This window comes from Tachyglossus aculeatus, unplaced genomic scaffold, assembly GCF_015852505.1.
Source record: "Tachyglossus aculeatus isolate mTacAcu1 unplaced genomic scaffold, mTacAcu1.pri scaffold_144_arrow_ctg1, whole genome shotgun sequence".
Taxonomy (NCBI): Eukaryota; Metazoa; Chordata; class Mammalia; order Monotremata; family Tachyglossidae; genus Tachyglossus; species Tachyglossus aculeatus.
In genome coordinates this window covers 124920-150667 of record NW_024044868.1, presented here as the reverse complement: position 1 = coordinate 150667, position 25748 = coordinate 124920, and the positions used below count along the sequence as shown (strand labels likewise).

Sequence of the window (25748 nt, the reverse complement as noted above, 5' to 3'; positions counted from 1 at the left end):
GTTTTCATCTAACAGCCTGTTTTTTAATGCTAACAGCCTACTTTTAAAGCTAACAACCTGCTATTAAATCTGTTTTTTTCCAACAACCTGCTTGGAATGCTACCAGCCTATTTTAATGCTAAAACAGCCAACTTTTAAAGCCAACAGCCTAATTGTTAAAGCCAACAACCTACTTTTAAAGCCAACAACCTACTTTTAAAGCCAACAACCTACTTTTAAAGCCAACAACCTACTTTTAAAGCCAACAACCTACTTTTAAATCTGTTATCTAACAGCCTGCTTTTAAAGCTAACAGCCTACTTTTAAAGCTAACAGCCTACTTTTAAAGCTGTTTATATCTAACAACCTATTTTTAATGCTAACAGCCTACTTTTGAATCTCTTTTTATCTAACAGCATGCTTTTAAAACTAACAGCCTCTTTTTAACCTAACAGCCTCTTTAACAGCCTGCTTTTGAATCTGTTTTTATCTAACAGCCTACTTTCAAAGCTAATAGCCTATTTTAAAGCTAACAACCTATTAAATCTGTTTTTATCTAACAACCTGCGTGGAATGCTAACAGCCTATTTTAGTGCTAAAACAGCCCAAGTTTTAAAGCTGTCTAGTTTTAATGCTAGCGGCCTCCTTTTAAAGCTAACAGCCTACCTCTGAATGCTAACAGCCTACCTCTGAATGCTAACAGCCTACCTCTGAATGCTAACAGCCTACCTCTGAATGCTAACAGCCTATTTTAATGCTAACAGCCTATTTTAATTCTGTTTTCATCTAACGGCCTGCTTTTAAAGCAAACAGCCTACTTTTAAAGCGAACAACCTGTTAAATCTGTTTTTATCTAACCACCTACTTTTAATGCTAACAGCCTACTTTTGAAGCTGCTATTGTCTAAGCCTGCTTTTAAAGCTAACAACCTACTGTTACGTCTGTTTTTATGTAACAACCTACTTTTAATGCTAACACCCTGCTTTGAATCTGTTTTTATCTAACAGCCTGCTTTTGAAGCGAACAGCCTGCTTTTAAAGCAAACAGCCTGCTATCAAATCTGTTTCTAACAACCTGCTTTTAATGCTAGCAGCCTGCTTTTGAATCTGTTTTTAGCTAACAGCCTGCTTTTAAAGCTAACAACTTGCTTTTAATGCTAACAGCCTGCTTTTAAAGCTATTTTTATCTAACAGCCTGCTTTTAATGCTAACAGCCTGCTTTTAAAGCTATTTTTATCTAACAGCCTGCTTTTAATGGTAACAGCCTGCTTTTGAATCTGTTTTTAGCTAACAACCTGCTTCTAAATCTGTTTTTAGCTAACAACCTGCTTTTAAATCTGCTTTTAATGCTAACAGCCTGCTTTTAATGCTAGGTTTAAATCGAAATGCCTGCATTAAAATCAAAATGTAAGATAAAACAAAACCCTTAAAACCCCCAGAGTATAAAACCAAGCCCAAAGCCCCCATCCCCACCCCAAGAAGGAAACACTCCATCAGGTGTCTTTATTGTTTACTATATAAACACTACACATTCTCGATGCCAAACGAGATTAGTTTTCTGGGAACGCAAAATACAATTACAGATATGTACATGTGACAAAGAGAACACAGCTTAATATCGTCATCCGATGACAAACCGATGGTACCTGGATGCCAGGACGGTGGCGGCGCACCTTCGGATAACACCAGGGGCTTGGGGAGTCATAATAGTATTACACACTTGAGGGCGGAGCACTGCCCTCACTACCAATTGCCTCTGACAGAATACGTTAAGGGAAGCCGAGCACGTAAAGGACAGGAGTGCAAAGTCTAGAACAGATAGTGAAGGCGATGGGAGTCACTGTGGCCGAGCGAGAGACAGCATGATTGAATTCCTTCTCACCTGCCGTGACGGTGTGCCAGGGCCTGATTTCACCTCAATGATACTCCGCGGCAGAACAGCGGGAGTGGAGAAGACCGGAAGGGGCTGCTGGGAGCTGAGAAGAAACGCTGAAAGCAAATGACAAGACGGTTTCTAAAGGAGACACCTCCAGACCGTGAGCCCACTGTTGGGTAGGGACCGTTGCCAACTTGTACTTCCCAAGGGCTTAGTACAGTGCTCTGCACAAAGTGCTCAATAAATACGATTGAATGAATGAAAAAACACTGGGCGATTGGCCTCGTGGGCAAGGAGAAAGAAGGGAACAGTGGGGATTTAAAGCAAGAGATAAGTCTAGAACAGAGAGAGAAAGGTGTCCATAAGGGAGGGGAACCGTTATTGCTGAGCACAGGAAAGAACAAAGTTAAATTCACTCACCCATTATGACATGATCGAGGCGGTCCCAGAGCCCAGATGATTCCAGACAGCGCTCAGTTGGACAAGAACAAGAGTCGAAAAGATCTGATGGGTGCTCCTCGGGGCTGAGAAGGAAAGGGGAGGAATGCAAACAATGGAATTACTTTAAATAACACACTCCACCACCCCCAAATCAACTTTTTAGTTAAATTATCTATATAACGAGACACCCACACGGCCCGGCATCTCCACTTTCCCCGACACTGCATCTCCACACCCCCACACCGAGAAAAACCTGAACAAAAAATGACAACAGGTCCTCAAGGCAACTACTGACTAAACAAGTAACTGAGGCAGGTGGGTCATCCGGTCCTCACCCGAGATAACCCCCTCCCCACATAGGTTACAAGCATCTGCCTAGGCCCCGGCTCAACAACACCCTCTCCGAGAGAGAGGAAGCCCCTACCCCCAGAGAGCAGTGAAAAAGTCAAAATAAGCCCCCTACCCTCAGTCCCCAGGAACACCAACAGTACTGCCGACACTGGTAAGATAATAAAGAGGCAGTGGCTGAGAGAAGGCCCACCCTCCCTTATATAGGGTAAGGAGGGGGCAAAGCTCAACCGTTTGGCCATCCCTTGATTGGGAACAGCTGAGCAGTGCCTGAAAGATGGTATTTATCAAACCTCGCGGTGGAAACGAGCGATGGAGTTTACCGTCTGGCCATCCCTTGATTGGGAACTGAGCAGTGCCTGGAAGATGGTATTTATCAAACCCCGCAGTAGAAACGAGCAAAAGAGTTTACATACACTCCCTGCCCCTCATTCATTTCATAATCTCCATCGCTGTAGTACAGTTAAGATGGTAAATACGCTAAGATAGTACAGTTAAAATATAGTACAGTTAAGTCGAGGAGCAGCGTGGCTTTGTGGATAGAGCATGGGCGTTGGAGTCAGTCAGAGGTCATGGATTCAAATCCCGGATCTGCCAAATTTCAGCTGTGTGACTCTGGGCAACTCACTCCACTTCTCTGTGCCTCAGTTACCTCAACGGTAAAATGGGGATTAAGACTGTGAGCCCCCTGGGGGACAATCTGATGGCCTTATAACTTCCCTAGCGCTTAGAACAGTGCTTTGCACATAGTGCTTAATAAATGCTATTATTTTTATCATTATTATTAAGATCCCTGAGTACCAGAGAAGTGATGTAAATTACACAAGGTTACACGGTACACCAGCAGGAGAGCTGAGATTAGAACCCTGGGCCTCCTGACTCTCAGGCCTATGTACTATCCCCTACACCGTGCTGCTTCCTTCAGAGTCAGCTGGTCTTTCTACTGGTATGAGAGGGAATTAGAGGTGGGTGGGGGGGCTAATTGCAGGAGTGAGCATCAGGGAAGGTGAGGGAAGAAAAATCCTTACCCTGATCAACAAAGGACCCAGAAAGAAAAATAAAAAAGCCACAAAGTTTTATTTACTCTTCTGTGCGAGGTAAGCTAGAAACGGCAAAGTCACCCCCAGGCCGTGGATCGGCGGGGCATCTGAAAATTAATGCAGAAAGTCAATCAGAATAAATTAGTGCAGCCATACGGCGAAAGTGGAAATAGAAGGGTCAGCTGGTCAACATGACAGACCCGGGATCAACTCCCCCAGAGCGGTAGCCCCTACCCCCCATAAAATACCAGAACAACCCCTAAATTGACCCCCACTCAATCTCCGACAAGGAAAGTAGCCATTCAGCAGAACCTGCAGAAGCAGTCAAATAAAGGTTTCCACACCCCTGGAGGCTTATAGGGGTCAGGGATCCTAACTGGGAGCTGCTGAGTAGGGTGGGAGGCAAGCAAGCGCCGGACTGGCCAGGAGTCGCTCATCTCCTGGGCTGGAGCAGGAACACCGGGGCTGGGGCTGGAGCGGGGTCGGCAACCTCCTAGGAACAGGGGGGCTAGGTTTAGCGGGGCCCAAGAAACCCCCCGGGACCACCCCCAAGTGAACCCACTCACCGATCTGCAGGAAGGAAAGTTGCCATTCTGGATTTTTATTTTTAAAGCTTGGTACCACTATTTTTTTTTTTAATTAGGAGAACTAGATGTATGAAAAGGGAGAGGAAGCACCCAGACAAAAAATATACGTAACGAACTCATCTGCAGGAGTTGTTGAGAAACAACCACGTCTTCCAAGGCTCTAAGTCCGTGATGATTCTGAAAAGACAGACAGAAAATAGTTCAGCCGGGACTACTGCAGCCCTACCGTAACTGAGGCAAGTGGTTCATCGTGTCTTCACGGACCAAACCCGAGACAGCCCCTTTCCCACAAAGACACTACACCTACAGAGCACCTGCCCAGGCCCCGACTCGGGTTCAACTATAGAAACTCCGACAGAGCAGAAGATCCTACCTCCAGAAAACAGTGAAGTAGTCAAAATAAGCCCCCTACCCTCACTCACCATACCTCGGGAAAACAAAGATGCGGGCAGATGCAGTGATGTACCTGAAGAGGCGGGAACTGACAGAAAGCCCACCCTCCTGGAAACTTATATAGGATAAGGAGGGGGCGGGACTCAACCATCTGGCAATCCCTTGATTACGAGCAGCTGAGCAGTGCCTGGAAGATGGTAAGTGCTCTGCACACAGTAAGCGCTCAATAAATACAATTGATGATGATTACACCCCAGAGTGGAAACGAACAAACGAGTTTAGATACAGTCCCTGCCCCTCATGGAGTTTACAATCTCCCTCGCTGTTTTACAGATAAGATCCGTGAGGACCAGAGAAGTAAAGCAATATACCCAAGGTCACACAGTACTCCCAAAATACAGCTGTGATTAGAACCCAGGTCCTTCCGACTCAGGCCTATGTTCTATCCTCAATGCCGTGCTGCTACCTTCTGAGACAGCTGGTGTGTGGGGGAGCTAATTGCAGGAGTGATCAGAAAAACCTTGACCATGATCAATAATGGATGCAGAAAGAAAAAAATGTAAAAACGAGACACAGTGCTGAAGTTACTTATGTGTGAGGGTGCATTAGAAACGGCCAAGTCGCCCCTAGGCCGTGGATCAGCGAGACATCTGAAAATTAATGCCAAAAGTCAATCATAATGAATTAGTGCAGCCATACAGTGAAAGTGGAAATAGATGGATCAGCTGGTCCTCAGAGCCCCAACCGAGGCCAGTCCGTCCCCAGACACCCACAACTACCCATGGCCCCACCCGGGATCAACAGGACAGACCCGGGGTCGACTCCCCCAGATCCGTAGCCCCTATCCCCCCGAGGAAAGGAACAGAGAAACCCCCCAAATGATTCCCCCCCCCCCCCATAACCAATCTCTGGCCAGAAAAGTAATAATAATAATAATAATAATAATAATAATAATGATGGCATTTATTACGCTATGTGCAAAACACTGTTCTAAGCGCTGGGGAGGTTACAAGGTGATCGGGTTGTCCCACGGGGGGCTCACAATATTAGTCCCCATTTTACAGATGAGGTAACTAAGGCACAGATAAGTTAAGTGACTTGCCCAAAGTCACAAAGCTGACGATCGGTGGAGCAGGGATTTGAAACCATGACCTCTGACTCTAAAGCCCGGGCTCATTCCACTGAGCCACTCTGCTTCTCTAAAGTAGTCATTCAAGGTTGGTTGGTGGTTTTTTTTTTTGAGAGCCAGGTACACTTGTATTTTTGTTATGAGGAGAACTAGATACATAAAAAGGGACAGGAAGCACCAGAAAAAAAAATTGTGTGTAACTTACTCATCTGCAGAACTTGTTGAGGAACAGCCATGTCTCCCAAGTCTCTCAGTCAGTGATGACTGAAAAGAAAGACTGAAAATAATTCAGCCGGAACTAATGCAGCCATACCGTACGTGAGCCAGGTGGGTCATAGTGTCTTCACGGTCCAAACCCGAGACAGCCCCCTCCCCACATAGACACTACACCAACAAGCATCTGCCCACAACCAGTGTCAGGCTCAATACCACAAACTCCGACAAAGCCCAAGACCCTACCCCAACAGAGCGGTGAAAGAGTCAAAATAAGCCCCCTACCCTCATTCACCATGCCCGGGAACCCAGAAAAAAGGGCAGCCATTGGGAAGATACTGAAGAGTAAGCGGCAGAGACAAGGCCCACCCTCCTGGAGACTTATATAGCGTAAGGAGGGGGCGGGACTCAGCAGTCTGGCAATCTCTTGCTTGGGAGTGGCTGAGCAGTGCCTGGAAGACGGTTTTAAGTCCCGAGGTGTAAACGAGCAAATGAGTTTAGATACAGTCCCTGCCCCTCACGGAGTTCACAATCTCCATCGCCGTTTTATAAGATCCTTGAAGACCACAGAACGGAAGTAACTTACCCAAGGTCAAACAGGACACCGACAGTCAACATGATATTAAAACCTGGGTCCTTCTGACTCTCAGGCCTACGCTCTATCGCCTACACCATGCTGCTTCCTTAACGGACAGTTGTTCTCGGTAAAGATATGAGAGGGAATTAGAGGTGTGGGGAAGCTAATTGCAGGAGTGAGCTTCAGGAGAGGAGAGGGCAAAAAATCCTTACCACGATCGATATGGGATGCAGAAAGATGAAAAAGTAAGAAAGAGGAAACACAGTATTTAGTTTACTCATATGTGGGAGTGGGTTAGAAACGGCCAAGTCACCTCCAGGCCCCGAATCAGCGAGATGTCTGAAAATTAATGCAAAAAGTCAACCAGAATGAATTAGTGCAGACTTACAGTGGAAGGGGAAAATAGATGGGTCATAGAGCGAGGTCAGCTCAACATAGTGCCGGCATATTTGTTTTTAACTGCTCTCCAGGCACCTGGACCAAAAAGACCCTAAAGGGGAGTCTAATCTGGGCTTCTTGGCTTGAGGCCGTCACCCATTTGCCAGTACCCATATTTTGATTCTTCTTTCTGGTGCCTGGGCAATATGGATCACAAAATAATAATAACAGTATTTGTGAAGCGCTTACTAGGTACCAGCCACGGTATTAAGTGCTGAAGTGGAACGAGCAGATTGGGTTGGACACAGGCCCTGTTCCACGTGGGGCTCACAGTCTCAATCCCCCATTTACCAATGAGGGACTGAGGCCTAAAGAAGTGAAGCTTCACACGCCTATGCTCGATCCGCTACACCGTACTGCTTCCCGAAGGGACAGATGGTCTCAGTACTGACATGCGAGAGAATGAGAGGTGTGGGGGAACTAACTGCAGGAGTGAGCTTCAGGAGAGGAGAGGGCAGGAAAGTCCTTACCGTGATCAATATTAGATGCAGAAAGAAGAAAAAGAAAGCCCCTACCCCCAGAGAGCACTGAAAAAGTCAAAATAACTCCCCTACCCTCACTCACCGTGACCCGGAAAAAAATGCAGAACGAAGAAAATGTAAGAAAGAGGAAACACAGTGTTTAAGTAAGTGACTCATCTGTTGGGGTAAGTTAGAAACGACCAAGTCACTCCCGTGCCCTGGGTCAACGAGGCATCTGAAAATGAATGCAGAAAGTCCATCAGAATGAATTAGTGCAGCCATACGGTGGAAGGGGAAATAGATGGATCAGATGTATCTCCCCACTTCAATCATCATCATCATCATCAATCGTATTTATTGAGCGCTTACTGTGTGCAGAGCACTGTACTAAGCGCTTGGGAAGCACAAATTGGCAACAGATAGAGACAGTCCCTACCCAACAGTGGGCTCACAGTCTAAAAGGGGGAGACAGAGAAGAAAAGCAAACATACTAACAAAATAAAATAAATAGAATAGATATGTACAAGTAAAATAAATAAATAAATGGAGTAATAAATATGTACGAACATATATACATATATATATCCATATATATCCAGTATATCCATACTTCATGCTGCTGCTGTCCAGATTGTCTTTGTCCAGAAACGCTCTGGGTATGTTACTCCCCTCCTCAAAAATCTCCAGTGGCTACCAATCAATCTGCGCATCAGGCAGAAACTCCTCACCCTCGGCTTCAAGGCTCTCCATCACCTCGCCCCTTCCTACCTCACCTCCCTTATCTCCTTCTACAGCCCAGCCCGCACCCTCCGCTCCTCTGCCACTAATCTCCTCACAGTGTCTCGTTCTCGCCTGTCCCGCCATCGACCCCCGGCCCACGTCATCCCCTGGGCCTGGAATGCGCTCCCTCTGCCCATCCGCCAAGCTAGCTCTCTTCCTCCCTACAAGGCCCTACTGAGAACTCACCTCCTCCAGGAGGCCTTCCCAGACTGAGCCCCTTCCTTCCTCTCCCCCTCGTCGCCCTCGCCATCCCCCCATCTTACCTCCTTCCCTTCCACACAGCACCTGTATATATGTATATATGCTTGTACATATTTATTACTCTATTTATTTATTTATTTATTTTCCTTGTACATATTTATTCTATTCATTTTATTTTGTTAGTATGTTTGGTTTTGTTCTCTGTCTCCCCCTTTTAGACTGTGAGCCCACAGTTGGGTAGGGACTGTCTGTATATGTTGCCAACTTGTACTTCCCAAGCGCTTAGTACAGTGCTCTGCACACAGTAAGCGCTCAATAAATACGATTGATTGATTGACTTATTGAGTGTGTACTCTGTTGCAGAACACGGTACTCAGTTCTTGAGTGGGTACACTGCAAGAGAAATAGCAGACAGATTCCTTGTCCATAAAGATCTTGCAGTCTTATTCCCCATTTTACAGACGCAGGGACTGAGACCCAGAGAAGAGAAGTGACTTGCCCCAGGTCACACAGGAGAGAAATGACAGACCAGGGATTACAAACCAGGTCTTTCTGACTCCTAGGCCGTGCTGCCTCACAGCAGCACTTAGCCATGTGCACTTACAAGAGCTATGAGCTATGAGTGCTTACTCCAAGTCACTTTAGCTCTCTGTGTCTCAGTTACTTGATCTGTAAAATGGGGGATGAGACGGTGAGCCACAGGTGGGACAGCGTCTGTGTCCACCCCAATTGGCCCCTATCCACCCCAGGACATAATACAGTAGTCTGCACATTGTAAGCGCTTAACAAAGACCACAGTTAATGTTATTATTAATATTATTACTATGTGCAGAGCACTGTACTGAGCCTTTGGAAAAGTCTGATACAACAAAATTGGCAGACTGGCTCCCTGCCCATAAGGAGTTTCCAGACTGGAAACTCGAGCAGCCCCAAAAGCACAGGTTTGGGAGTCAGGGGAAGTGGGTTCTAATCCCGGCTCTGCCACTCGGTTGCTGTAACCTTGGGTAAGCTCACCTCACTTCTCCGAGCCTCAGTTCCCTGACCTCTATAAATGGGGATTCAGATTGTGAGCCCCATGTGGGACATGGACTTTCTTAAACCTGATTAATTCGTATCCACCCCAACGCTTAGGAAAATGTTTGGCACATAGGAAGCGCTTAACAAATTCCATGATTCTGATGCTGGTGAGAGGACTGGCCATGCCCTGGGAAGACTCCTCATTTCAGAGAGCCAAAGGGCACTACCCCCATCCCAAACTGCGCAGCAGAGACTGGACAAGTTCTGGCTCGTGCCCTTATGGGCGGTGAGGGGTGGGGCAATCAATCAATCAATCAATCAATCGTATTTATTGAGCGCTTACTGTGTGCAGAGCACTGTACTAAGCGCTTGGGAAGTACAAGTTGGCAACAGATAGAGACACTCCCTACCCAACAGTGGGCTCACAGTATAGAAGCCAAACAAACCCGACTCCCCAAAACCCCACTTGCCCCTTTCCTGCTGCGGGGCGGGGGGGGGGGCCGCCTGGGGTGGCACCAGTGAATCTAACTCTGGGCACGGGGGCGCTTGGCAAGGGGCAGGCCCGCCCCCGGTAGGGTTGGGGCGCCGGTCCTGCCGCTAGGCCGGGCAGCCTGCGCAGAAAGGAGACCGTCCTCGCTCCTTCGTTCAATCGTATTTATTCATCCATTCAATCATATTTATTGAATCGTATAAATCGTATTGAATAAATGTGATTGAATGGAATTGAGCGCTTACTGTGTGCAGAGCACTGTACTAAGGGCTTGGGAAGTATAAGTTGGCAACATATAGAGACGGCCCCTACCCGACAGCTGGCTCACGGTCTAGAGGGGGGAGACGGACAACAAAACATATAAACCAAAGAGAATAAATATGTACAAGTAAAATCGAATAATAAATATGTACAAACATATATAGACGTGCTGTGGGGAGGGGACGGGGGTAAGGCGGGGGTGGGGAGGGGGAGCTGCGCACGTTGGTGGCAGCCCCCGACCGGGCCCGGCCGTACCTGCTGCACGCCGAGGAAGTCGTAGAAGTTAAGCTGGACCTCCTCCACCAGGTCGAGCAACTCCAGGTCCCTGGTCTCCCGGCCCCGGACGGGCGCCGGTCCCGCTCCGGTCCGGCCCGGTCCGGCCCGGCCCGGCCCGGCCCGGCCAGCAGTAGCGGTAGCAGTAGCAGTAGGAGTAGCAGCAGCAGGAGTGGCAGGCGGGCGCCCCTGGTCGTTGGCGAGGCTTGGGGCCCGGGGCCCGGAACCCGACATGTTGCCGGCCCGCACTGCCGGGCGGGAAGCGGGGACGTGTCGGTGTCGGTGTCGGCGGGCCCCTCGGACACGCTCGGCCCTCTTCCGGGCCACGGCCCCTCACTCCGCGGGCCGGGCCGGGCCACGGCTACCTGGCCTCGGCCTAGCCCGCGCCCGGCTTCCGCTGACACCGCGTCTCCTAGCAACCAACGTGGCGGCTGACGGCGGGCGGCCGGGCGGCCGGGCAGGAAACCAGAGGCCCCGCGCCCCCCTTCTCCCTCTTCCTCCCTCCGCCGGCCTCGTGCCCTCGCGCACGCCTGCGCCCGCGTCCCCTCAGGCGCTTCCCACCAGGCTGGAAGGAGACGGGCCCGGCCCACGTGCTTCACCTCCCACACTGCGCATGGCCTTGGTTTTATGTATATGTGTGTGTGTGTGTGTACACAGGCACATACAAACACATATATATGCAAACATTCATATATATATATACATACACACACATACATATCTACGTATACATACACACATACATATATGTATATATATATGTATACATACACACACATCAATCAATCAATCAATCAATCGTATTTATTGAGCGCTTACTGTGTGCAGAGCACTGTACTAAGCGCTTGGGAAGTACAAGTTGGCAACATATAGAGACCGTCCCTACCCAACAGTGGGCTCACAGTCTAAAAGTAATCATGATGGCATTTTTATTAAGTGCTTACTATGTGCAAAGCACTGTTCTAAGCGCTGGGGGATACAAGGTGATCATGTTGTCCCACGGGGTGCTCATAGTCAACCCCCATTTTACAGATGAGGTAAATGAGGTCCAGAGAAGTGAAGTGACTTGCCCAAGGTCACACAGCTGACAATTGGCGGAGCCGGGATTTGAACCCACGACCACTGACTCCAAAGCCCGTGCTCTTTCCACTGAGCCACGCTGCTTCTCTCTCTATATGTATATATACACACATACATATCTCCTTCCCTTCCCCACAGCACCTGTATATATGTATATATGCTTGTACATATTTATTACTCTATTTATTTATTTAGTTATTTAGTTTACTTGTACATATCTATTCTATTTATTTTATTTTGTTAGTATGTTTTGGTTTTGTTCACTGTCTCCCCCTTTTAGACGGTGAGCCCACTGTTGGGTAGGGACTGTCTCCATACGTTGCCAACTTGTACTTCCCAAGAGCTCAGTACAGTGCTCTGCACACAGCAAGCGCTCAATAAATACGATTGATTGATTGATATGTATGTGTGTGTATATATACACACACATACATATACATACACATATACACACATTTGTGTACACATATACACACATATATACATATATACACACGTGTGTGTAATTCACATTATATTAATATGTTAGTAGGATAATATTATATTAATATGTTATATCTCTTTATTTAGTATATTTATGTCTTTCCTTCTTTCATTCATTCATGCAATCGTATTTATTGAGCACTGTGTGCAGAGCACTGTACTAAGCGCTTGGGAAGTACAAGTTGGCAATGTATAGAGACGGTCCCTACCCGACACCAGGCTCACAGTCTAGAATATATGTGTGTGTGTGTGTGTGTGTGTGTGTGTGTGCGATTTACATTATATTGATGTATTACATAATTATTATATTAATATATCTGGTTCTTTAGTATATTTAGGTCTTTCTTTCGTTCTTTCATTCATTCATTCAATCGTATTTATTGAGCGCTTACTGTGTGCAGAGCACTGTACTAAGCGCTTGGGAAGTACAAGTTGGCAACATATAGAGACGGTCCCTACCCGACAATGGGCTCACAGTCTAGAATATATATGTGTGTGTATATATGATTTACATTATATTCATATGATATATTATATAATTACTATATTACTATATTATATCTGTTTCTTTAGTATATGTGTCTCCTTTCATTCATTCATTCAATCGTATTTATTGAGCACTTACTGTGTGCAGAGCACTGTACTAAGCGCTTGGGAAGTACAAGTTGGCACAACATATAGAGACGGTCCCTACCCGACAGCGGGCTCACAGTCTAGAATATATGTGGGTGTGTGTACAATTTACGTTATATTAATATAATATATTATATAATTATTATATTAATATATCTGTTTCTTTAGTATATTTAGGTCTTTCTTTCCTTCTTTCATTCATTCATTCAACTGTATTTACTGAGTGCTTACTGTGTGCAGAGCACTGTACTAAGCGCTTGGGAAGTAGAAGGTGGCAACATATAGAGACGGTCCCTATCCGACAATGGGCTCCCAGTCTAGAATATATATGTTCATTCAATAGTATTTATTGAGCGCTTACTGCGTGCAGAGCACTAAGCACTTGGGAAGTACAAGTTGCCAACACACAGAGACAGTCCCTACCCAACAGCGGGCTCACAGTCTAGAATATATGTGTGTGTATGTGTGTGTGTGTATGTGTGTGTGTGTAATTTACATTATATTAATATACTAATATAATATATTATGTAATTATTATATCAATATATTATATCTGTTTCTTTAGTATATTTATGTCTTTCCTTCTTTAATTCAGTCATTCAATCGTATTAATTGAGCGCTTACTGTGTGCTGAGCACTGTACTAAGCACTTGGGAAGTACAAGTTGGCAACTTATAGAGATGGTCCCTACCCGACAACGGGCTCAAATTCTAGAATATATATGTATGTGTGGGGGGGGGGGGGGCAGGGGGGGCAGGGGGCACAGCTCACAAAGAAAGCCGGGAAAAGGCAGATCCTCAGGACACATGGACGAAGACTGCAGGTCAGAGAGCATAGGTTGGGCGGGGGCGGGGGAGGGATCGTGAGGAGGAAAGGAGGGGCGGGGGAGCGAAAAGGAGAGGGGCTCGAGCCCTTCCTGTCAACTGATTGCGCTGTACTACTGACGTCAGAGCCCGGGCGCGAGGGGTCTGACCGTTGGGGACAGGAAGTGTTCACTGGACCGTTGGTCGAGGTGTTGGTAGTGGTTGGAGAGTTAGTGGTGCTTTCCGTGGTAGTTTGGTGGTTCGGAGCTTGAGAGTAGATTGGATCGTAGAGAGGAAAGAGAAGGATATCGTTTATTTGTTGAGGGAAGGTGTTTGGGGAGGGCTAGGAAGAGGCGGGGGGGCTTGTTGTGGGCTAGGGAAGGGGGCTAGAGAGGGGCTAGGTGGAGGGGGGGACGGGCTAGGGAAGGGGACTTTAGTTAGATTAGCGAACAGTAGAGCAGAGCAGAGTAGAGTAGCGTCGAGTGATAACGATCAGCGGAATGTCTCGATTCATCCGGTCAGTCCACTCTTGTGTCCGTGGGTCCGGGATGTGGTCAGCTGGGAGGGCAAGAGAAGGGAAACGGGCGGAGGTCCAGTCTGGGGCCAGGGGCTGGGGGCCGAGGGGAAGCAGGAGCTGAGAAGCAGGAGAAGTGAGGAGGCCAAGGGGAGGGGAAGAGGGGAGGGCAGCGGCAGTTATGGGAGGTGCTGGAGGTGCCTCCCCCCCCCCTTTTCTTAACCTTCGAGGGGAGGCTGAGGCCGGGGACTGGGAGAGGTAGGTGCCCCATTCCAGGAGCCTCTTTCAACTCCCTTTTACATCTCCTTCTCTTTCGACTCTTCCTACTGCTCCAGGAGAATTTTTTCTGCGAGTGAGACCTCCAGGATGCGGCGCTTCCTGGAATGGGCCCGAAAGGCTCGTTTCAGAAGCCTTTTCGCCCGCCCCTCCCGGTTCGCTCCAGCCCCCGAGGACGCAGAGTTCAACGAGGAAGTGATGAGCACCTCCCGGGCCGCTCCAGCCCCCGAGGACACAGAGTTCAAGGAGGAAGTGATGAGCAACGGTGAGGAGCCTGGGACACGGTAGTGGACAGAGTGCGGGCCTGGGAGACAGAAGGACCTGGGTTCTGATCCCTGCTCTGCCCCTGTCTGCTGGGTGACCTTGGGCAAGTCAGGTCACTTCCCCATGCCTCAGTTACCTCATCAAGAAAATGGGGATCGATTGTGAGCCCGCATGTGAGACATGGACTGTGTTCAACACAATTACCTTCTGTTTACCTTAGCGCTTAATAGAGTGTCTGGCACAGAGTAAGCGCATAGCAAGTACCGTAACCAAAGTTAATAGAAAGAGGAGATAGAGGGTGGGGTGCAGAGGCCGGGTTTTTTCGGGGGGGTAGGTTGGTAGGGGGGTTGCGAGGGGCCGGGTGCAGCCCCGTCCTCAGAATGTTCTGGAGCTGGCGGGGTGTCTGGGGGAGGTGATTGGGGGCAGGGGGCAAAGAGACCCAGACACAATGCTTGGCACATAGTCAGCGTTTCACAAATACCATCATCATCATCACTGAGCGAGTTCTCACCGCGGGGTTTCTCCCTCCTTCCCAGAGCAGTGTTTTGATCTCGTGCTCAGTGAGCTCTACGGATCCCAGTCTCACGGCGATCTGGTGGTAAGAGCCAACACTCCCTGGGCCTGGTCATTCCTCTGGGCCTGGGCCTCTCCGGGGCCGGGGGTGTGAGGCTGGGGGAAGGGAGGGGAGAAGAGAGTCTCCCTGCTATGTGAGGCGGGAGTGGGGAGGGGATAGGCCAGGGGGCCTGGGAGTCAGAAGACCACGAGTTCTAATCCCTGCTCTGCCATCTGTCTGCTACGGAACCTTGGGTAAGTCATTTCACATCTCGGGGCCTCAGTTCCCTCACCTGGAAAATGGGGATTGACAAAGTGTGCCCCAGGTGCTACGGGGACTATGTCTAACCCGATTTTCTTGGACCCACCCCAGGGCTTTATACAGTGCCTGGCCCACTGTAAACTCTTAACAAATGTCACAAGTACTATTATTGTTATTGCTATCATTGTTCTTACTATTAAGTGGTCAGAATGTGCCATCGCTCCTTGACGCCCGCTTCTCCTCCCACCAGTCCTGGATCAGGAACCTAACCTCGCCCCAGCTGAGTAATCTCTCCCTCCAAGTCCTGAATTGTTTGAGAAGCCCCAACCTGACCAGGGTGGGGCAGGCAATGCGGATACTCTCCATCCTGCTTCAGGTGAACACAGCCTTAGAAAATCAGGTAGGAACCCGGGGGTGGGGGGAGGGAGGGGTCTGAGGAGGGAGGGGCTGGGAGTGGGATTGACCTTTGATGTCAGGCAATAAGTGGCGTGTTGGGGTGGGGGGCTTGGGATTGTAGACCGAGAGACACAAGGCACAGTGGTGTGACACAAGTCACAGAAAGAGGCAGTGTTGCCCAGTGTCTCCTAGACCCTAGGCCTGGGAGACAGAAGGGCCTGTATTTCAATCCTGGCTCTGCTACCTGGCTGCTGTGTGATTTTAGCAAGTCACTCCACATTTCTGGGCCTCAACTCCCTCATGTGAAAAATGGGGGTCAAGACACTGAGCCCTATGTGGTACAGCTACTGTATCCATCCCGATAATCGTGCACCTACAGCAGCGTTAAGTGCAGTGACTGCCACATGCCAAGTGCTTAACCAATACAATAAACCCTGATTGTAGCCAGTCCCTCTGATGTAAGCCAGCACCATCGATCGATGGTATCCATCGAGTGATCACTGGACTAAGATCTTGGGAGAGCACCACACCGTAGAGTCTGTGGACAAATTCTCTGTCCCCAACAAGCTTACAGTCTAGAAGCGGGAGATGGACATGATGACCAATAAATGATTTGGGGATGCTCTATGGTTTCCTGGTCTTGGGGCTGTCTGTCACCTGAGACCTCCCTCACTCTCCTCAAGTCACAATTAGGCGGTAGTCAGATCCCCCCCTGCTCCCACAGGGAAATACTACTCCGGCTACTTCCCCATTTCCCTAAAGGTGGGGCTCTAGAAGGTAATTGTATCACACAGGAAAGCTCCTGGACCTTTGCCTTATCCAAATCCTTTCCTGAGCCCATTGTGCCTTTTTGGCTGCTCAACCATTAGGCTGAGGATTTCCCAGACAGGAGGGCATTCTCTCATTTGCCACGTATAAATTGGAGACCCACCGTGTACCCATATATACAGGGTCCCATCCTCACAAAAAGAAACTCAACAGAAAATGGAATGCTAAATATCACAAAAATTCCTGGAAGATGGGCACAGGAAGCCCATAACCTTGGCATGAGCATCGACTCCACTGTCCCCTTCCACCCACACAGTCCGGCCAGCAATCAATTCCCTCAATTCTACCTTCACAATATCGCCCCCATCCCCCCTTCCACTCCATCCAATCGGCTATCACACTGATGCAAGCACTTATTCTATCCCTCCTTGATTAGTGTAACAGCCTCCTTGCTGACCTCTCTGCCTCCTCTCTCTCCGCACTCCAGTCCACACTCCATTCTGCTTCCTGAAACATTTTCCTGCAAAAACGTTCAGACCCTGTTTCCCCACTCCCCAAGAAATTCCAGCTGGGGCTTATCTGTGGAAAGAGCACGGGCCTGGGAGTTGGAGGTCATGGGTTCTAATCCCGGCTCCCCCACATTTCTGCTGTGTGACCTTGGGCAAGTCACTGAACTTCTCTGAGCCTCAGTTACCTCATCTGTAAAATGGGGATTAAGACTGTGAGCCCCACGTGGGACAACGTGATCACCCTGCATCCCCCCAGCACTTAGAACACTGCTTTGCACATAGTAAGCGCCTAACAAATTCCATCATCATTATTATTGTATTATTATCCAGCTTTGTTTCAAACAAACACTCCTCACCCTGGCCTTTAAAGCACTTCATCGCTTTGTCCACTCCTACCTCACCTTGCTTCTCTCCTACTTCAACCCAGGCAGCATGCTTCGTTCCCCTAACGCTAATCTTCTCACTTTCCCGTGATCCTTTCTATCTTGCCGTCGACCTCTCGCCCACATCCTCCCTCTGGCCCAGAATGCCCGCCCTCTTTCATATCAGACAGACAACAATAGTAATTGTAATGGTATTCCTTCAGCGCTTACAATGTGCCAATCAATCAATCAATCAATCAATCAATCGTATTTATTGAGCGCTTAGTGTGTGCAGAGCACTGTACTAAGCGCTTGGGAAGTACAAGTTGGCAACATATAGAGACAGTCCCTACCCAACAGTGTGCTCACAGTCTAGAATGGGGAGACAGAGAACAAAACCAAACATATTAAAAAAATAAAATAAATAGAATAGATATGTACAAGGAAAATAAATAAATAAATAAATAGAGTAATAAATATGTACAACCATATATACATATTAGAGGTGCTGTGGGGAAGGGAAGGAGATAAGATGGGGGAATGGAGAGGGGGACGAGGGGGAGAGGAAGGAGGGGGCTGTGTCTGGGAAGGCCTCCTGGAGGAGGGGAGTTCTCAGTAGGGCGTTGAAGGGAGGAAGAGAGCTAGCTTGGCGGATGTTGGGAGAGAGGGCATTCCAGGCCGGGGGGATGACGTGGGCCGGGGGTCGACGGCGAGACAGGCGAGAACGAGGCACGGTGAGGGGATTAGCGGCAGAGGAGCGGAGGGTGCGGGCTGGGCTGTAGAAGGAGAGAAGGGAGGTGAGGTAGGAGGGGGCGAGGTGATAGAGAGCCTTGAAGCCGAGGGTGAGGAGTCTCTGCCTGATGCACAGATTGATTGGTAGCCACTGGAGATTTTTGAGGAGGGGAGTAACATGCCCAGAGCGTTTCTGGACAAAGGCAATCCGGGCAGCGGCGTGAAGTATGGATTGAAGTGGGGAGATACACGAGGACGGGAGATCAGAGAGGAGGCTGATACAGTAGTCCAGACGGGATAGGATGAGAGCTTGAACGAACAGGGTAGCGGTTTGGATGGAGAGGAAAGGGCGGATCTTGGCAATGTTGCGGAGCTGAGACCGGCAGGTTTTGGTGACGGCTTGGACGTGAGGGGTGAATGAGAGAGCGGGGTCGAGGATGACACCAAGGTTTCGGGATTGTGAGACGGGAAGGATGGTAGTGCCGTCCACAGTGATGGGAAGGGCAGGGAGAGGGCAGGGTGTGGGAGGGAAGACAAGGAGTTCAGTCTTGGACATGATGAGTTTTAGGTGGCGGGCAGACATCCAGATGGAGAAGTCCTGAAGGCAGGAGGAGATGCGAGCCTGGAGGGAGGGGGAGAGAGCAGGGGCAGAGATGTAGATTTGGGTGTCATCAGCGTAGAGGTGATAGTTGAAGCCGTGGGAGCAAATGAGGTCACCAAGGGAGTGAGTGTAGATCGAGAACAGAAAGGAACCGAGAACTGAACCTTGGGGAACCCCCACAGTAAGGGGATGGGAGGGGGAGGAGGAGCCTGCAAAAGAGACTGAGAATGAACGACCGGAGAGATAAGTGGAGAACCAGGAGAGGACGGAGTCTGTGAAGCCAAGGTCGGATAGCGTGTTGAGGAGAAGGGGGTGGTCCACAGTGTCGAAGGCAGCTGAGAGGTCGAGGAGGATTAGGATAGAGTATGAGCCGTTGGATTTGGCAAGCAGGAGGTCATTGGTGACCTTTGAGAGGGCAGTTTCGGTGGAACGTAGGGGACAGAAGCCAGACTGGAGGGGGTCGAAGAGAGAGTTGGTGTTGAAGAATTCGAGGCAGCGCGTGTAGACACCTCGTTCAAGGAGTTTGGAATGGAATGGTAGGAGGGAGATGGGGCGATAACTAGAAGGTGAGGTGGGGTCAAGAGAAGGTTTTTTTTTTTTAAGATGGGAGAGACATGGGCATGTTTGAAGGCAGAGGGGAAGGAACCAGTGGAGAGTGAGCGGTTGAAGATGGACGTTAAGGAGGGGAGAAGGGACGGAGCGAGAGATTTCATGAGATGAGAGGGAATGGGGTCAGAAGCACAGGTGGCCAGAGTAGCACTTGAGAGGAGGGAGGTGAGTTCCTCTGAGGATACCGTTGGGAAGTATGGGAGAGTAGCAGAGAGTGTGTTGAGAGCCGGGGGGTTGAAGAAGGTGGGGGAGTGACATTGGGGAGGTCGGACCTGATGGATTTAATTTTATGGATGCTTCCATCGCCTCCTGCATGATGCGGGAACTGCTCCGTAGAGTGTTGGTACGACCTCTACCTGAGGAGAGCAACGGGACCGAGTGGGAGAGGCACAGCCGAGGCTCCATCAGGGTGAGACCCAGAAGGACGGATCGAAGGGCAGGGCTGGCTGGAGACCGCAGCCCTTAGCACTGAGCCCCACCCCTGCCCCACTTCTTCCCAGTCCCTCCGACCCATCCCCCGCTGCCTGGGGAGTTTGCCCAGGGCGCCAGGGGTGGGAGTCGGGGGCTGTCCTCGAGGGCACAGGGGGCCAAGCCCCGAGAGGGGCCACCGAGCTGGGTGCTGCCTATCCCTGCCCGGGGCTTCAGCTCAGAGTGGGCCCCGGGTGTGGGGTCAAAGGGAGCCGTGGACAGAGGCCAGGGGGCAGGTCGGGTTGGGGGGAACTTCTGGCTGAGTCCATGTGCCACCCCATCAGGCTGTGAACACGCTATATGAGCTTCTCTTTGCTGTGGAGTACTCGGAGGCTGTGGCTCAACTCCTCCCCCAGCTCTTCCTGGCCTTCATCATCCAGATCCAGTATGTGCTGGAGCTGGGCCTGGTGGGGGAACGAGTGGTCTTGGCCGTGGAGCCCACCGTCCCCTCTGCCCTCAGTCCCTGGAGGTGAGCGATCGGAGGGATGTGGAGCTGGGGGAGAGGGACCCGTGAAGAAGATACTCCAAGTGCGGATGGCTCATCCCCCGATCACCGGGCCGATCCCTCGAGGACTCTGAATTGGGGCCGGGGGCTCCAAGGGGCCAGGGAGCCGATGGGCCGTGGGTCTGGGAGGCCGGAGATGGCAGAAATTCCAGGGAGCTCCTGGTCCAGGTTGTCCCTGCTGGGCTGGGGACCAAACATGGCAGGGATGGGGGATTTGGAGGTCAGGTCCCGTGTGTCCTACCCCTGGGTGTAGGTGTTGCCTGTGACAGGACAAGACTTTTTGGGGACATGCCCAGAATCGTCAGGACTGACGGACACCCTCTGGTCCTCTCGCACCACCCACCCCGATCTGAACCCCCAAACCCTCGTTGCTTTCAGGACGGCCCTGGAGGCCCTGAGGGGGCTTCTGTCCACCAGAGGATATGGGCAGAGCTTCATAGCCATGGAGTTGCAGGATGGCTGGCACCTCTTCTCATCCCGCAACAACTTCCAGGAGGCCGTGGCCCTTCTGGCCAGGTGTGTGTGTGTGTGTGTGTGTGTGTGTGTGTGTGTGTGTGTGTGTGTGTGTGTGTGTGTCTCGGGGTGGGCAGGATCCCCCAAGAAATTGGTCTGGACGAGCGGGTGCGGAGTGGCCTCCGCAGTTATCTGCCCTAACTTTGGCCCTCCCCGAGCTCCAATTCCGCGGCCCCGGGGCTTCCCGGACTCCTCTCTGAGCTCATCCCTGCGGGGCTGTTTCCCCCAGGACCCTGGTCCAGAGCAGGTGCCAGATGGTGGCCGACCTCCTGCCAATCGTGGCCAGCTCTTTGCAGGAGAAAGACCCGCAGGGCCGGAGTGTGGCCATGGGGCTGCTGGCCGAGGTAAGAACAGGGGTCTAGGGCCCCGGAGAGACGGCTCGGATCCGCGGTGGGCACTGTCACTTTCGGCCAGGGACTCCCGGACCCCGAACCCCTGGTGAGAGGGTGGGCAGAGGTTGAAGGGGAGCGGGAAGGTACTGGTCCCCGCCCCCGTCCCAAACAGCTTGGCACTCGTTGCCCCCTCTCTGCGGGTCCCGGCTCCGCCTTCCCGAGCATCAGACTCCCACCCCCTTCGCCTACGCGGTCCACTCGCAGACACGATTTTCTGTGGAAGTTGATCTGGACCCCCGGCCTGAAGACTGTCCTGGATCCCAAGGTCGTGCGGTTAATCTTCCGGGACGGCCTAAAGGACCCCGACCCCGTGGTGCGAGTCATCAGCCTGCAGGCCCTCACCAGCCTGCCCCTCAACCACGGCAAGGTCTGGAGCCCAGCCCTAGGGCCACCCCCATAGGGTGTAGGGCCGGGGGGAACACCAGCCCGCGACCCGGACAGTCTTTGAGAGCACCCCGCCCCCGGGGAGGGCCCAGATCGGGCAGGGGAAGCGGGGCGACAAAGGACTCCCGGGAGCGGTCGGGGGCGGCCCCCGGGTGGGAAGTCCGGGTGGGGCCCCGGGATCGAGGGGCCAGGGGAGCCGTCTCGGGGCGGCCCGCCTCACCGTCGCCCTCTTTGCCCTCGTCTCCTCAGCACCCACTGCTCCTTGCTCAGCTCCCCTTCCTCCTGGAGGGCATCACCCAGAAGGACCAGGAGGGACTCCTAGTGGCCATGGACGCGGCGACTCTCAGCGTCCGCAGCCTGGGCAGTCGGGGACTCGGCCACCTCCTTAAGGATATCGTCCTCATGCTGAACCCGTTCTTTGACGACGTAAGTCTGAGGGCCTCGAGGGGACAAGGGAGCAGCCGCCACAGGGCCGGAGCCCGGGAACTCCCGCCCCGACCCCGGCTGTGCCAGAGCCCAGAGGCGGCCGCTTCCACAGCTCCCACAGGGCTCGGGGCATCGGCTGCCCTTCCGCAGCTCGTCAGACCCGCGGCGAGCCACGGCTCACCCCCGCCCCCCGCCCGGCACTGCGTCCCACCCTATGCCAGAGATGTCCTCGCTCCTTACTCTCCAACCGAAGACCTCAGTCACTAAGTTGTCCCTGCCCTGGAGTCCACAGCCCCCGCTCCGGTGCCCGTAGCCCTCCCCTCATCTCCTGCCCCTCCCACACACTCCACCGGGGATTTCTCCTCAGGAGAGACCCCAAGTGCGGGTGGCAGCCCTGGAGCTGCTGGAAGCCGTGGCCTGCAGCTGTGTGACGGTTCCAAAATCCCGTCTCCGTCAGAAGCTGATCTACTGCCTCCTCCCCATCCTCTTCCACCTGAAGGACGAGCACCCGACAGTGGCCAAAGTGAGTCTTCCCCACCCTCCACAGTACCCATCCTCTCTGAGCCCCTGGTCCGGGGCTCTGCCGACCCCTGACACCCACCCCTCGGGTTCTCTGTTTCCAGAAAGCCAGATATACATTCTTCAGGCTGGCCCAGAGTATCGGCGGGAGGGACTCCAGAGTCCTCGGATGGATGTTGAGGTGGGAAGAGAGGGAGAGCAGGGCCTATGGTACCATCTGGAGGGCCTTGGTGAGTGCGACAGGGATGGGTGGGGGCTGGGAGGGGGTGTCCTTGGGTCTGGGGTGGGAACTCTGGGCGCGGATCCCTCCTGCGGGGCACATCGGTGGGATTTGTTGGGTAATTATTCTGTACACAGCACTGTACCGAGCTCCTCGGAGAGCACAGTTGAATGGTTGGTAGACACGTTCCCGGCCCGCAATGACCTTACCGTCTAAAGGGAAAGAGGGCGACGGTGAGGCGGTCCGCCCCGAGACGGCTCCCCTGCGAAAGGGACCAGGAGGAGGTTGAGAGCCCCGTGTCCTGTAGTGGAAGTGGCAGTTGGAGAGTTGGGGCGCATCGTCAAGGAGGTTGGGGATGGGTTGGGGTCTCTCACTCTCCTTCTTCTCCTCCCCAGATGAAGAGCTTTGGGGACTTCCTTCCCATTTTCTTGTCCCAAGCTCTGGCCTATACCAACTGCATCCAACCAGATGTGAAATTTGCGGCCGTTGTCTTCCTCGGTGAGTGGGGAGTGGAGAGCACTGGGGAAAGCAAGCAAACAAACAAACCAAAAACCAACAAAGTAATGCCACACCATCTGGCCCGACCCCTTTTCTTGGCCAGATCCCAGAGGAGGCCTCTCTTGGATCCTCCTCCCTGACTCCGGGGGCTGGATAGGGAAGCCATGTCCTTCTCCAGCCGTCCTTCCGGGAAGCGGGTGGACGGATGGATGGGCAAACAAACGAGGAAAATAATAGTTTGTTTCCTTTCCCCACAGTACACAGCATCACTCTCTATCCCGCAAGCCCGCTGCTCTCCTACGAGACGTATAAAATCATTTTCCAGAGTGAGTCCTAAACTAAGACACGCACCCTTTCCATCTGTCCCCTAGTCTCTCTCTCTCTCTCTCTCTCTCTCTCTCTCTCTCTCTCTCTCTCTCTCTCTCTCTTTTGTCTCTCGCCATGCTCTGTGCTTCCTCCTCTGTCTTGCTTTTCTCTTTCACTCGCCTTTCTGAATGCTGGCCCTCTGAGCCTCTAGCAGCGATCTGTCTGCTCATTCTAGTTGACTATATTCTCCCTAGAGCTTAATGCAGTGCTCTGCACATGGTAAGCGCTCTGGAAATACCATCCACTGACGGATTGATTTCTCTGTCCTCTTCTTTCCTCTGTCTCGTGTTTCAGGCTTTCCCATCTCCGCAGCCCTGGGTGGGTGGTGGTAGAAGGACAGAACGAGGCAAGGGGAAGTTCTGGGCTCAGGAGATTGGAGTTGGATGGGGAGTGGAGGACTCTGCCCATGTCCCCGGGGCATGATCAAAGTCGGGGAGGGGAACAGCTTCTAGTGGAGGACTGCCTTGCATCACACGTGTTCTTTACCACCCCTTTTCAGAAATTGAAACTCTGAAAAACGACTCCTCGTCCAAGATCAGCAGATTCCTGAACACCTACGAACGGAGATTGAAAGAGAACGATGAACCGTTCTTCCTCTGAGGGCCCCCACCCCGTGGGAGAAAAGAAACCTAGGAGGACGAGGTGGCATCAGGACGGTCCTGGGGCACCGGGTCTGGAGCAGCGGGGCTGCCTTGGGACGTGCCATGGGTTCTGGCCCCAGACGAATGGACAGAATCCCGTCCCGAGACAGCCATGTGAGGGAAGGTGGCTCACGGGACTCGGCCCTCTCCGAGATCCCCCAATTTTGCTTTGGCCGCCGCCGGGAGCATGGAGGCCAGCCTGGGTGTGGACTCTAACTCCAGGACTCTGGGACGGTGGGGACAGGACCGAGCTGGTGTCAAACTCCCACTTCTTTCCCGAGGGGTGGGGCCTGACTTCCCTTCAGCCAGCAGGATGGTAGGGAGTTGGGGCGGGGTTTAGATTGGAGTGCCACTAGAGTCTAGGGGTGTGGCGGAGGGGGGGGGGGTGACCCGTGGGCCCTGGACTGTTCAGCCCCCAGGCTTCTGGGACACTGTTCTTCAGGTCCCAAGGCCACAGGTAAGAACTGGATTCCAGGCTCAAACTTAGGCTCTTGGCATTCAAAGTAGGTTGTTAGATAAGAACAGATTTAATAGTAGGTTGCTAGCTTTAAAAGTAGGTTGTTTGCTTTAAAAGTAGGCTATTAGATATAAAAGCAGGCTGTTAGGTGAAAACAGATTTAAAAGTAGGCTCTTAGCATTAAAATAGACTGTTAGCTTTAAATACAGGAGGTTAGCATTTAAAAGTAGGCTGTTTTAGCATTAAAATAGGCTGTTAGCATTAAAAGAAGGCTGTTAGCTTTAAAAACAGGCTGCTAGATTTAAATAGATTCAAATACCAGGCTGTTAGCATTAACACTTAGACGAAAAAATCGGCTGTTGGTTAAAAACAGATGAAAAAGCAGTCTGTGAGCATTAAGAGTAGGTTGTTAGGTAAAAACAGATTTACTAGGAGGTTATCTTAGGGTTAGGTTTAGGGTTGGGTTAGGGTTAAGGGTTAGAGTTAGGGTTAGGGTTAGGGTTAGGGTTAGGGTTGTTAGGGTTAGGGTTAGGGTGAGGGTTTAGGGTTAGGGTTAGGGTTAGGGTTTAGGGTTAGGGTTAGGGTTAGGGTTAGGGTTTACGGTTAGGGATAAGTTTAGGGTTATGGTTAGGGTTAGGATCCAGGTTCTCTTCGTCTGCCTCATCCTGGCCTTCCTTCTCCTCAAGATCGTGGACCTCCGACTTCTGTTTATCCTCTTTTTCTTCTGCCTGGTCCTGTCCCACCCTCTTCCGTCTGGTCCTGGGCCTCCTCCTCCACCTGCTCCTGGCTTTCCTCCTCCCAGTGATTTTTCCCGACCTCCTCTGTCACATCTTTACTCTCTGCTTCTTCGCCTGGGCCTCGTCCTCCACCACATGGTCCTGACCCTCCTCACCCAACTGGACCTGGCCATTCTCCCCTGCCGGGTCTTGGCCCTCCTACCCCATCTGGCTGCTCCACCTGACCCAGGCCCTTATCCTCTGCTTGGTCTTGGTTCTTGCCTTCAGCCTGGTCT

The 25748-nt window shown here is 51.3% G+C and overlaps 1 protein-coding gene and 1 long non-coding RNA gene across 5 annotated transcripts; one reads left to right on the top strand and one right to left on the bottom strand.

Moving 5' to 3' along the window:
• Positions 1-1483: 1483 nt before the first annotated feature.
• Positions 1484-10573, bottom strand: LOC119923109. 4 transcript variants are annotated; one of them, XR_005448763.1, is made up of 7 exons: positions 10486-10573; positions 7575-7716; positions 5998-6056; positions 4387-4447; positions 3672-3790; positions 2275-2378; positions 1484-1967 (listed from the first exon to the last, which is right to left on the bottom strand). It is a non-coding gene; the product is annotated as an uncharacterized LOC119923109 (long non-coding RNA). The 4 variants fall into 4 exon arrangements; XR_005448761.1 differs by having other exon boundaries at positions 7585-7716; XR_005448762.1 differs by having other exon boundaries at positions 3728-3790; positions 7585-7716.
• A 9063-nt stretch (positions 10574-19636) lies between these two features.
• Positions 19637-24238, top strand: LOC119923098 (maestro heat-like repeat family member 5). The gene is made up of 11 exons (XM_038742644.1): positions 19637-19756; positions 20100-20284; positions 20699-20836; positions 21063-21177; positions 21449-21592; positions 21859-22035; positions 22403-22558; positions 22659-22784; positions 23170-23272; positions 23530-23598; positions 24138-24238. Exons 1-11 carry the CDS (start codon positions 19637-19639, stop codon positions 24236-24238), a joined length of 1434 nt encoding a protein of 477 aa, XP_038598572.1.
• The last annotated feature ends 1510 nt before the right edge of the window (positions 24239-25748 follow it).